General features: G+C 47.0%; 1 protein-coding gene across 1 annotated transcript; it reads left to right on the top strand.

The window, feature by feature from the left end:
- Window positions 1–4,361: 4,361 nt before the first annotated feature.
- Window positions 4,362–11,063, top strand: LOC138242570 (GTPase IMAP family member 8-like; the record flags this gene model as incomplete). The annotated part of the gene is made up of 4 exons (XM_069198105.1): window positions 4,362–4,467; window positions 5,476–5,609; window positions 6,989–7,966; window positions 9,712–11,063. Coding segments are annotated over exons 2-4 (2,361 nt in total), but the record flags the coding sequence as incomplete, so codon positions are not given.
- Window positions 11,064–12,152: the final 1,089 nt, after the last annotated feature.

The following is a 12,152-nucleotide window of genomic DNA, read 5'->3' as shown; positions in this document are numbered from 1 at the left end:
TACACAATTTTACCTGAAACCCACTGAGCTCAAAGATAAAAAGACACCTTTGACACAATTTTACCTCAAACCCGTTGAGCTCAATGATAAAAAAGACACCTTTGACACAATTTTACCTCAAACCCATCGAGCTCAATAATAAAAAGACTTCTACACAATTGTACAATGATAAACCGACACTTTTGACACAATTTTACCTCAAACCCATCGAGCTCAATAATAAAAAGACTTCTACACAATTGTACAATGATAAACCGACACTTTTGACACAATTTTACCTCAAACCCGTCAAGCTCAATGATAAAGACACTTTTAAACAATTTCATCACAAACCCCCCGAGCTCAATGATAGACACTTTTACCATGATAAAGACACTTTTACACAACATGGCACAAACAAAACGATGGACTCCTGTTCAACCAACTAGTTCCTCCTGGATATGGTTTCTTTGACCTTCCGCGTCTTTCAGGCAGAGGCGGGGGCATCATTGTTATTTACAACCTTTTTTACAGTCTAAGTCCTATAGCTATACCTCCTCCCTCTTCTTTTGAGTGTCTTGTTTTAAATGTTTCTATCCCCCAATCTACTATTATTGCCACAGTTTACAGACCACCCAAACCCAGTGGAGTCTTCTTAGGTGAGTTTGGTGATTTTCTCTCATTCTTATCCCTTAAATTTAAAAGGATCCTTATTCTAGGGGACTTTAATATACACATTGATTCAACCTCTTCCAGTCTGGCTAAAGACTTCCTTTCTCTTTTGGGATGCTTTGACCTTGCTCAGTTTGTTCGTACCCCTACACATAACAAAGGACACACCTTAGATCTAATTATTGCAAATGACTCCTTTGTCTCCCACTGCTCTCCCCTTGATCTAGGCCTCTCTGACCACTTAGCCATTCTCTTCAATCTGGAATTACCTGTTTCTAACACTTCCCCCTCACGCTCTGTAAATTTCCGCAACTGGCGATCAATTGATCACCCAAGGTTTGCAAATTCTGTTCTGTCCTCCTTATCCTGTTTCTCTTCCTCTGACCCTCTAGAGGACAAAATACAGTTACTTGACAATGCTCTTTTATCTACCCTCGACACCTTTGCTACTTTAAAAACTCGAACCATCTCCTTCTCTCGCCCTGCCCCCTGGTACAATGACCATCTGCGTTTCATGAAGGCAGCCTCTCGCAAACTTGAGCGTAGGTGGCGTCTTTCCGGCCTCAATGTACATTATCAGGCCTGGAGAGATTACTTATCTGATTATAAGGTTACTATAGAGTCTGCTAGATCCACCTACTTCTCTCACATCATTGAAAATCACCAAAACAATCCCAGACATCTTTTCTCCACCATCAACAGACTGCTCAAGCCAAACTGCCCCACCACATTACCTGCCTCATCACAACTTTGCAACACATTCTTAGATTTCTTTAGTTCTAAGATTGACAACATCCGGCATCACATTCTCTCCACTACGGATATAATTTCCACACCTCCTCCCTCCTCATCCAACTTCTCTGGTTCCCGTCTCTCCAGCTTCTCTCTTCTTGACTCAGCATCCCTAAACAAACTAGTTACGCGCATGAAACCCACCACATCTATTTTAGATCCCATTCCCACCACTTTATTCCAGTCCTGTTTCTCTTCTCTCTGTCCCATTGTCCTCAATATAATACATGAATCCTTGAGCACCGGCATTGTACCAACGGTCCTCAAAACTGCTGCTATTACCCCAGTGCCAAAGAAGCCTAACATGGCTCTCGACAATCTTATCAACTTTCGCCCCATCTCCAACTTACCCTTTCTCTCTAAAATTCTAGAACGTGCTGTCACACTTCAGTTACATAACCACCTCATGACAAACAACCTTTTCGAACCCCTCCAATCTGGCTTCCGTCAACTTCACAGCACAGAAACCGCCCTAGTCAAAGTCACCAACGATCTCCTAATAGCTTCTGATTCTGGTTCTCTTTCCATACTCATCCTTCTTGATCTCAGTGCTGCCTTTGACACTGTTGACCATAACATCTTGCTTTCTCGTCTCGAGACTGTGTTTGGAGTCTCTGACACTGCCCTCAAATGGTTTAAGTCTTACCTCACTGATCGCTGTCACTTTGTCTCTCTCAATGGGTACAGGTCTGAAATTGGTCTTGTCAAGTCTGGTGTCCCTCAGGGCTCAATACTGGGCCCCTTGCTCTTCAGCATTTACATGTTCCCACTTGGTCAGCTTTTAAGATCACATGGCCTCAGCTTTCATTTTTACGCTGACGATACTCAAATATACATCCATACCAAACCCGACACTGATGTGGCTGTCTCTATTCTATCTAACTGCATCTCTGACATAAAAATTTGGATGACTCAAAACTTCCTTCATCTTAACTGTGACAAGACTGAAGTCATGCTTATTGGTACCCCCCATCAACTTCATAAAGCCAGTCCTGTAACCCTGTCTGTAGATGGCTCTGTACTTGAGCTCCAATCAAAATTGAAAAACCTTGGGGTTATATTCGATTCTGGCTTAACATTCGACCCACATGTACAGCATACTGCCAAAACATCTTTTTTTCACCTTAGAAATATCGCAAGACTACGCCCTATGCTATCATTAACTGTGGCTGAAAAGCTGATCAACATATTTGTATTCTCTCGAATTGACTTCTGCAATGCTCTGCTCCCTGGGGTATCTAAATCTACTCTGAACAAGCTGCAGTATGTCCAAAATTCAGCAGCCAGAATCCTGACCAGGTCTAGTGCAAGTGTTCACATTACTCCTATCCTGGAGTCCTTGCACTGGCTTCCGGTCAAATTCCGCGTAGACTTTAAAATCCTCATGCTCACCTACAAGGCTTTACATGGCTTGGCACCTCAATACCTGTCTGAACTTTTATCGCCCTACTCCCCACCTCGCAACCTCCGCTCTTCAAATTCTGCCCTCCTTACTGTCCCCCAAGCCCGTCTACATTGTATGGGCGACAGGGCCTTCTCCTGCTATGCCCCCAAGCTCTGGAACTCTTTGCCCAAGGATATTAGAGAGTCACCTTCTCTAAACTCCTTCAAATCCAGGCTCAAAACCCTCCTTTTCAGAAAAGCCTTTACTTAACTGGTTCCATTCTTCACCCCTCTGCTCTTCTTAATACCATCTTCCACGGTCTCCTCTATTGTTATTGTTGTATTGTTGTAATTATAATTGTGTCCTGTCTTGTGAAATTTTCTTATTTATTGTTGTAGTCTTCTTATTTATTGTTATTGTCATCCTGTAAAGCGCTTTGAGAAGCCACCTTTAAAGGCGCTATATAAAATAAAGTTTATTATTATTATTACCTGTCAGCTCTCCTACCGTCTCATCTCTACTATAGGAGTCCCGTACAGACACACCTGTCAGCTCTCCTACCGTCTCATCTCTACTATAGGAGTCCCATACAGACACCTGTCAGCTCTCCTACCGTCTCATCTCTACTATAGGAGTCCCTATAGACACACCTGTCAGCTCTCCTACCGTCTCATCTCTACTATAGGAGTCCCGTATAGACACACCTGTCAGCTTTCCTACCGTATTATCTCTACTATAGGAGTCCCGTATAGACACACCTGTCAGCTCTCCTACCGTCTCATCTCTACTATAGGAGTCCCGTATCGACACACCTGTCAGCTCTCCTACTGTCTTATCTCTACTATAGGAGTCCCGTATAGACACACCTGTCAGCTCTCCTACCTTCTTATCTCTACTATAGGAGTCCCGTATAGACACACCTGTCAGCTCTCCTACCGTCTCATCTCTACTATAGGAGTCCCTATAGACACACCTGTCAGCTCTCCTACCGTCTCATCTCTACTATAGGAGTCCCGTATAGACACACCTGTCAGCTTTCCTACCGTATTATCTCTACTATAGGAGTCCCGTATAGACACACCTGTCAGCTCTCCTACCGTCTTATCTCTACTATAGGAGTCCCGTACAGACACACCTGTCAGCTCTCCTACCGTCTCATCTCTACTACAGGAGTCCCGTACAGACACACCTGTCAGCTCCCCTACCGTCTTATCTCTACTATAGGAGTCCCATACAGACACCTGTCAGCTCTCCTACCGTATTATCGCTACTCTAGAAGTCCCCGCATTTATTGGAGCCTCGATCACCACCAGTACACGGCAGCCCCACAGAGGAAACTCTTTACAGTGGTCTGGGCACGTACACTCGTGGAACCCGCCCGTCCTCTCCGTGGACGTACAGGGTTTCCCTGCGAGAGCCGGGCGAGGCGGGTCCTGGACGTGCGGATCTCTCAGGCTGTGGAGGCGCCTATTCTCGCAGTATTACGGCTCTCGCTCCCAGCTGCGCCTCCAGTTCCTCCGCATTCCCGAGTCCCGGTTCCTCCGGTTCCGCTCCTTTCCTGTAAACTGCGCTCGGACCTGCGGACCGGAGCCTGCAGTCCTGCTGGAGCGGGTCAGAGCGCCGGCCCGGCCGCACCGAAGGTGAGCAGAAACTTCTGAACTCTTCTCTCTTCTCACGGTGTGTCGGTTTAGCGAGAAATGTTGGTTTTTCGGTCCTGAAATCGGGAAATTGCTCGCAAGTCACGCTTTCAGGATATAGGATCAGCTCCTGAAAGCTCATCGTACACCGAAGCTTGTTTAAAACATCTCCGTTTCTTTTAAACCGTATTTAAATCCCCGAACAATTTCTCTCTCTTGATCCGTGTGGTCTGGAATACAGCTTTGTGGAGAAACTCTAGAAAAACAGCACGATTGACTCTTTGTACACACGGAGTTTGTTTATATATATATACTTCCTCATTTCTGCGCAGGTAAATTAACAACGCTGAAGTGAGATGGAAGATGGACATTAATATTCATCTCGTATAGCGCCTTTTAAAGTGCCTTCTTATCGTGTTCTGCAGAGGAAGACTCCGCACCGAGAGGAAACAGCTGATTGACACAGGACCCGTGAAATTAAAGCTCTTTTATTGAGGAAGTTTTAGAGTCTGGATGTGAAAGACCTCAGGGAAGGAGACTCTGATGTCCTTGGTGATGTTTTTACCTGTTTCTCTAAATCCTAAATACTACTCGTTTCTTTTAAATTGTTTTTGCACGTTTGTTCCCCAAAAGAGTATGTGTTTAATGCACATGCGAAGTATTAGCTCTTCTAAATACGAGCACATTTCAGAAAACACTGACTCAGTGCTGCAGGTTCACAGGGGAAGTGAGTTTAAAACGGAGTCTTTTTCAGTCCATTCGCAGTTAATCGTTGTATTTAAGACACACTCGTGCGATTTGTCTCAGTTACTTTTAAAATTTCTGGATTTCCTGAGCCTTTCACCTGCAGCAGCTGATAGGTTGACAGAGCAAGCCTTTTATTGGAACAACACGAGTCACATGAGAGTTTACACGTGAAAAGTATTTTCATGTTGAATGTTTCCAGAGTGAAGAGATGCGTTATGAATTTTCCTGGCGGTTTATTAAGTTTCATTTGTACTGATCCACCAGGTGGCGCCAGAGTAGAGTCTTCATCGCTCAGGTGAGCTCACCTTTACCTGAAGAGAACAGAAAGTCCTTCTCCCTCAGATCAGCAGGAAGAGGAGAGAGAGAGATGGCGTCTGAGAGCTCAGCGCTCAGCCCTGGTGAGTTTTCTCTTGTTCTGCCTGTCAGAGTGTCGGTAAGGGAGTCACTGAGGGTCTCTTCTCTGTCACAGAGCACAGCAGCAGCTGGAGAAGTGTCTTCCTGTCTGCTGAGTGTGTTCTGTCAGACACACAGGGTCTGAACTTGGAGAGAGAGACAGGAGCTGATGTACTTTCACTTTCTTTTGTCAGGGATCAGGGATCGGTAGTGTCAACTCAAGCTGTTTGGAATTCACTAAATATTTTAATCAGGTGTTTATTTAAGGTAGAATGGTTGATGTTAAACCTGACTGTGTGCTGATGGTATTGGATTCACACTGTTAGTATTCATGATGCTCAGATATGAACATTTCCTTTTGTTGCTCAGAGGCCGTGTTTCTTGTACAGCTGATAATAGCAGAGAGGAATCAGTACAGATGAACAACAGAGGAATTTATTTGGCCCGTAATTAGTAGTGATTCCAGGTTCTCGTGCAGCTGTTTCTCCTGTCCTGACCGGGCAGCTTGTTCCCCTCTCCCACCCCTCTCTGTGTACAGTAGAGCCTCCCACTCCTGATTTTAAGTCTTAGTGTTGCTTTGAGTTTCAGTGTTAATTCTGAAGAACTCTGAGGTGTCAATATCTAACTGGTCTTTAATGATGACTGACTGTCACTGAGGATGTTGAATATTTTGTATGTATTGTGTTTCCTATCTTCACCCTGTCAGTGTGGGACACTCCCTTCAGACTAAAGAGACTCCATTTCTCCAGCTTGTCAGTTTCACTGATTTTAAACTAACATCATGCTAGTTCTCTTCAGTGTGGATCACAGTAGATAGTTTCTAAGCGGTTTGAAACTATACAACACACAGATTTCCAAGCCAGGTGGCTGAGTCCCAAACATTTCTTTATGAAATGTGACATTTTAGACTCACTACTGAAGAATCAGGACGGACTGAATGATTTTACAGTTTTGACATGTGTTTTTAAAATAAGGTGGTATAAAGGTTCATACTGAACACAGGAGCCCCATATGGGTCTGAACTGCCACTGGACACTCAGAGTGTTAGTGGGACTCTACAGGGCTCTCCAGAAGTATTGGCGCCCTTGGTAAATATGAGCAAGGAAGACATAGGGAAAAAATGTCTGTGTTTATCAAATGAGAGAAATCTAACCTTTCAGTGAGGTTAAATTATTCTAAGAAACAAAATCCTGATGAAAAATAAACATGTACTATTGAGAGAACAGTTAAAAATAAGAAATATATATTTTATATAAATTGTAAGGATACAGAATAAGAATGTTGTAAGAATACAGTTTGATTAACATTAACAGAATATGTTTGTATACCACAGAGAATACACAGAAAAATAATCTCAATAATCTGTGATTTTCCTCTCTCAAAGGAAGGAGACGGGCTGATTCCCATGAGGCACCACAGCATCTCTCAGAGATCAGGATCATGCTGCTGGGCCAGAGATGGTCTGGGAAGAGCTCAGCAGGAAACACCATCCTGGGCAGAGAGGAGTTTGACACTGAGGGAGAACCTCAGGAATGTGAGAAGAGACAGGGTGAAGTAGCTGGGAGGCAGATCACTGTGGTCAACACTCCAGGCTGGGATGAGTGGAATTATGATGATGATGATTATGTTCCACAGCAGATCAGACAGGAGGTTGTGCGCAGTGTGTCTCTGTGTCCCCCAGGACCCCATGCTCTCCTCCTGGTGATTAATGTGAACTCAGACACAGACTGGAGATTAGTGAAGGAACATCTGGAGCTTCTCAGTGAGAGAGTGTGGAGACACACAATAGTGCTGTTCATCTGGGGGGGGACACTGGGAGACACAACCATTGAGCAGCACATTGAGGAAGGAGGAGAGGAGCTCCAGTGGCTGATGGAGAAGTGTGGGAACAGGTATCATGTTCTCAACAACAAGGACAGGGGCAGCACTCAGGTCACAGAGCTGCTGGAGAAGATAGAGGACATGGTGGCAGGAAACTATGGGCTTTACTTCACCACTGACATCAAAGAAATAAACACTGAACTAGAAAAATATATTAAACAAAAGGAGGAGGAGAGACAGAGAGAGACAGAGGAGCTGAGACAGAGGGAGGAGGAGAGACAGAGAGAGACAGAGGAGCTGAGACAGAGGGAGGAGGAGAGACAGAGAGAGACAGAGGAGCTGAGACAGAAGTATGAAAGAAGGGAGAGAGAGAGAGAAGAGGAGCTCAGACAGAGGTTGGAAGAGGAGTGGAGCAGGAGAGAAGAGGAGCTGAAGGAGAAGATGAGAAAGACACTGGAGGAAGAGGAGCTGGAGAAAGAGACAGAGGAGCCCAGACTGCCTGTCAAGAGGAGGAACAGTAAAGATCTTGAACCTCCCAGCAGTGAGTGTGATTGATGCTGTATTACTGAGTCACTGATCTTACTGCTCATCAGACTGAGAGGTTCAACCATCTTGTGTCTTGTTAGGAATTAAAATCATACTGTGCTCCGCTCTGCACTGCGTTACTAACACAGTGGCACACAGATCTGAGTCTGTTTAAATCCTCTGTGCTGTAATTGTAACTGTTTTCCCTCAGGGAGATTAGATTTAATCCATCACACAGCAGCTCAGTATCTGTAATCTGTACCTCAAGACTGTCTGACCAACACTCAATCAATCAAGGGTTATTGATCGATGCACGAACAGTACAGCACACAGCGGTGTTGTCAGCATTGAAATCTGCGAGCTCGTTAAAGGCTCGTTAAGAGGGATAGAAGAGTTGGAGGACAGGAATTTATAGGGGTTAACATTGGGATACAACAGATTACACAATTGCAATTCACAGATTGTGTGGAACTAACACAAGGATAGGAGGTATTGAGGTGTCCTGACAGTGGTAGGGTACTGGGTAGGAGGTATTTAGGTGTCCTGACAGTAGTAGGGTACTGGGTAGGAGGTATTTAGGTGTCCTGACAGTAGTAGGGTACAGGGTAGAAGGTATTGAGGTGTCCTGACAGTCGTAGGGTGCAGGGTAGGAGGTATTTAGTGCTCTTCGTAGGTGTCCTGAGAGTGCCAGTGCCCCCTGTCAGTTCAAGGAGGTAACTGCAGGTGTCTGCTGTGGTTGGCTGTTCAGCAGTCTTACTGCCTGGGGGAAGAAGCTGTTCTGACACCTGGTGGTCTTGGTCTGATACTTCAGTACCGTTTTCCAGATGGTAGTAGAGAGAGCAAGTTGTGTTTAGGGTGATTGGGGTCCCTGAGGATAGACCTGGCCTTCTTGAGGCATTAACACAGTATATATCCTCTGTGTTCAGTAGCGCAGCCGTTAGTGTTCTGAGCCAGTGTCACCACCCTCTGGAGGACCCTGAGCTTGGTGATAAGCCTTGAGGGTACGATGGTGTTGAATGCTGAGCTGTAATCAACAACAACATTCACACATACGTTTCTCTCTCGTCCAGGTGTGAGAGGGCAGTGTGTAGACCAGGGGCGATGGCCTCCTCAGTTGATCTGTTAGTGTCAAAGGCAGCTCTGAAGTCCAGCAGGACAGGAGTGGGTGAAAGAGCCCATCAGCAGATCATTAGAACCCCAGACAAGAGCTGTTTCTGTACATCAGTCTGAAGGACTCGTCACAGCTTGTCTGCAGATCAGTGAGTCTGTGACTGAACAGCAGCAGCCTGTTGTAGAATCTGTCAAACAGGCTGAGATGGAGAGTTACTGAACAGAGTGAAATCCCAACAGGATGATTGCACTGGACTGCACACTCTCCTAGAGTGCTGTTCTTCACTGGAGTGAAGAGATTATCTCTCCTTCTTCAATTAACGTCCTTCTACACTCTGCCCCTGTAACAGTACAGTACTGCAGCATGACTGTTGTTGCTTGAGGCCAGTAAATGAACACAGATTCTTCAGATGAAACTTGAGTCACTTTGGGAAACAATATCTGACAGTAGTGAAAATCACGAACATCAGGTAAAACTATGTAGTTAGTTGATACTCAAGGTTAATTCCCAGATGTTCATTCTGTAAGATTCCTTCATAATGACTTTTAAGTTTTGTCTCTTGAGCAAACTGAACCCTTCTTATCTGTGGAGAGGTTGGTCTCCTCTCATGTGTCACCTCCCTGATGCTCCTGTCTCTCCTCCTGTTGCAGTGAGTGAAGGGGACCCTGCAGTCAAACCCAGACTCCAGCCCCGCCCCTCTGAGCTGAGACTGGTGCTGCTGGGCAGGACTGGTGCTGGGAAGAGCGCAGCAGGAAACACCATCCTGGGCTCAGAGGAGTTTCCCTCTGAAGCCAGCAGCTCCGCGGTCACTCAGGAGAGCCGGAAGAGGACAGGACAAGTGTCCGGGAGACGGGTGACTGTGGTGGACACTCCAGACTGGCTCCACGCCGGACTGTCTGAGGGGGACAGGAGACGGGATGTGGGGCTCTGTGTTAACCTGTCTGCCCCGGGACCCCACGCCTTCCTCCTGGTGACCCCGCTGGGCGGATCCTCAGGGGAGGAGAGGAGGACACTGGAGACAGTCCTGGAGATATTCGGGGAGAGGGCCCTGGGACACACCATGGTCCTGTTCACCCACGGTGATGAGCTGGCCAGCAGGACGCTGGAGGAGTCTGTGCACACAGGCAGCAGGGAGCTCCAGTGGCTGGTGGAGAAGTGTGGGAACAGGTATCACGCCCTCAACAACAAGGACAGGGGCAGCACTCAGGTCACAGAGCTGCTGGAGAACATAGAGGAGCTGGTAGCAGGAAACAAGGGCAGCTACTACAGCACTGAGACGTACCAGGAGGCCGAGTCCCAGATCAGACAGAGGCAACTGCAGGTCCTGAGGGACAGAGAGGAGAGCAAACAGAGGGAGGAGGAGAGACTGAGGGAGAAGCACCAGAAGGAGCTGCAGAACCACCTCCGCAGGATGGAGGAGGAGATCCAGACACGAGAGGAGAAGATCAGAGCGCTGGAGGAGAAGATAGCAGAGCTGGAGGAGAGGCTGAGGGAGGAGAGGGATGAGGGGAGGAGGAGAGAGCTGGAGGAGGAGCTGCGGAGAGAGAGAGGGGAGAGAGAGAGGCTGCAGAGAGAGATGGAGGAGGTGAGAGAGGAGCAGGAGAGGGAGAGGAGAGAGAGAGAGGAGACACACAGAAGGGAGATGGAGGGGCTCAGGCAGCACTATGAAGAAAAGGCCAGAGAGGAGGCAGAGAGACACCTGGACCTGGTGAAGCCGCACTTCAGCACAGGAGCAGTGATACTGGGAGCAGGACTGGGGGCAGCAATAGGGGCCCTGAGGGGCCCAACAGGAGCAGCAGCAGGAACAGTGATAGGAGCTGCAGCAGGAGCTCAGATAGGAGCTTTACTGGGAGGAGAAACCAGAGCAGCACAGACTCACACACAAGAGCGCACACAGCCCGCAGACACACAAGAGCACACACAGCCCGCAGACACACGAGAGCACACACAGCCCGCAGACACACGGGAGCGCACACAGCCCGCAGACACACAAGAGCACACACAGCCCGCAGACACAATGAGCAGACACACACAGCCTGTAGACACAATGAGCAGACACACACAGCCCGCAGACACACAAGAGCGCACACAGCCCGCAGACACACAAGAGCGCACACAGTAATCACAATGTAGTCTCACACACAACCTGAAGGCACTCAAGAATACATAACCCTCAGACACATAGAGAACACACACAGCCCGTAGACACAATGAGCAGACACACACAGCCCACAGACACAACCCTCAAACACACACAGCCCGTAGACACAATGAGCAGACACAACTGCCCCGAGAGGAGCTCGAGCGCTCGGGCTCGGAGCGTCGCTTAGCAACCGGCGCTGCAGCGGCACCCGGAGGACGAGCCGGAAGCGGGTTTTGGCGCGAGGTCTGCTCTTTGATTACCGGCTCAGGAGAATAAAGTCGATATAAAAACATAAAAGTCCATTTCTCTCCCTCCTCTGTGGAAGCCGTGTCCGCCAGGGAGTGGAAAGAAAAAAAAAACGCGCCGCGGTTTCTCGCCGTTTCGACTTTAGATCTCGAAATTATGACTTTTCTGACTCGGAATTGCGAGATATAAAGTCCCAATCACCAGAAATAAAGTCGTGATTCTGAGATTGTAAGTCGCAGTTGTGTGATATAAAGTCCCAATGACCAGAAATAAAGTCGCGATTCTGAGATTGTAAGTCGCCGTTGCGAGATATAAAGTCCCAATGACCAGAAATAAAGTCGTGATTCTGAGATTGTAAGTCGCCATTGCGAGAGATAAAGTCCCAATGACCAGAAATAAAGTCGTGATTCTGAGATTGTAAGTCGCCGTTGCGAGATATAAAGTCCCAATGACCAGAAATAAAGTCGTGATTCTGAGATTGTAAGTCGCCGTTGCGAGATATAAAGTCCCAATGACCAGAAATAAAGTCGTGATTCCGAGATTGTAAGTCGCCGTTGCGAGATATAAAGTCCCAGTTGCCGGACGAGCCGGTTCTGCTCTTTGATTATCGGCTCAGGAGAATAAAGTACACATATACACAGATACACATACTGTAACAACCGGTTGTGAGGAGGAAGCGCCCCTATAAGTGTACTGTATAGC

The sequence above is a fragment of the Lepisosteus oculatus genome, chromosome 14 (genome assembly GCF_040954835.1).
Source record: "Lepisosteus oculatus isolate fLepOcu1 chromosome 14, fLepOcu1.hap2, whole genome shotgun sequence".
NCBI classification, from domain to species: domain Eukaryota; kingdom Metazoa; phylum Chordata; class Actinopteri; order Semionotiformes; family Lepisosteidae; genus Lepisosteus; species Lepisosteus oculatus.
Note: the sequence above shows the minus strand (reverse complement) of the source record. Positions and strands in the feature narration are given on the sequence as shown.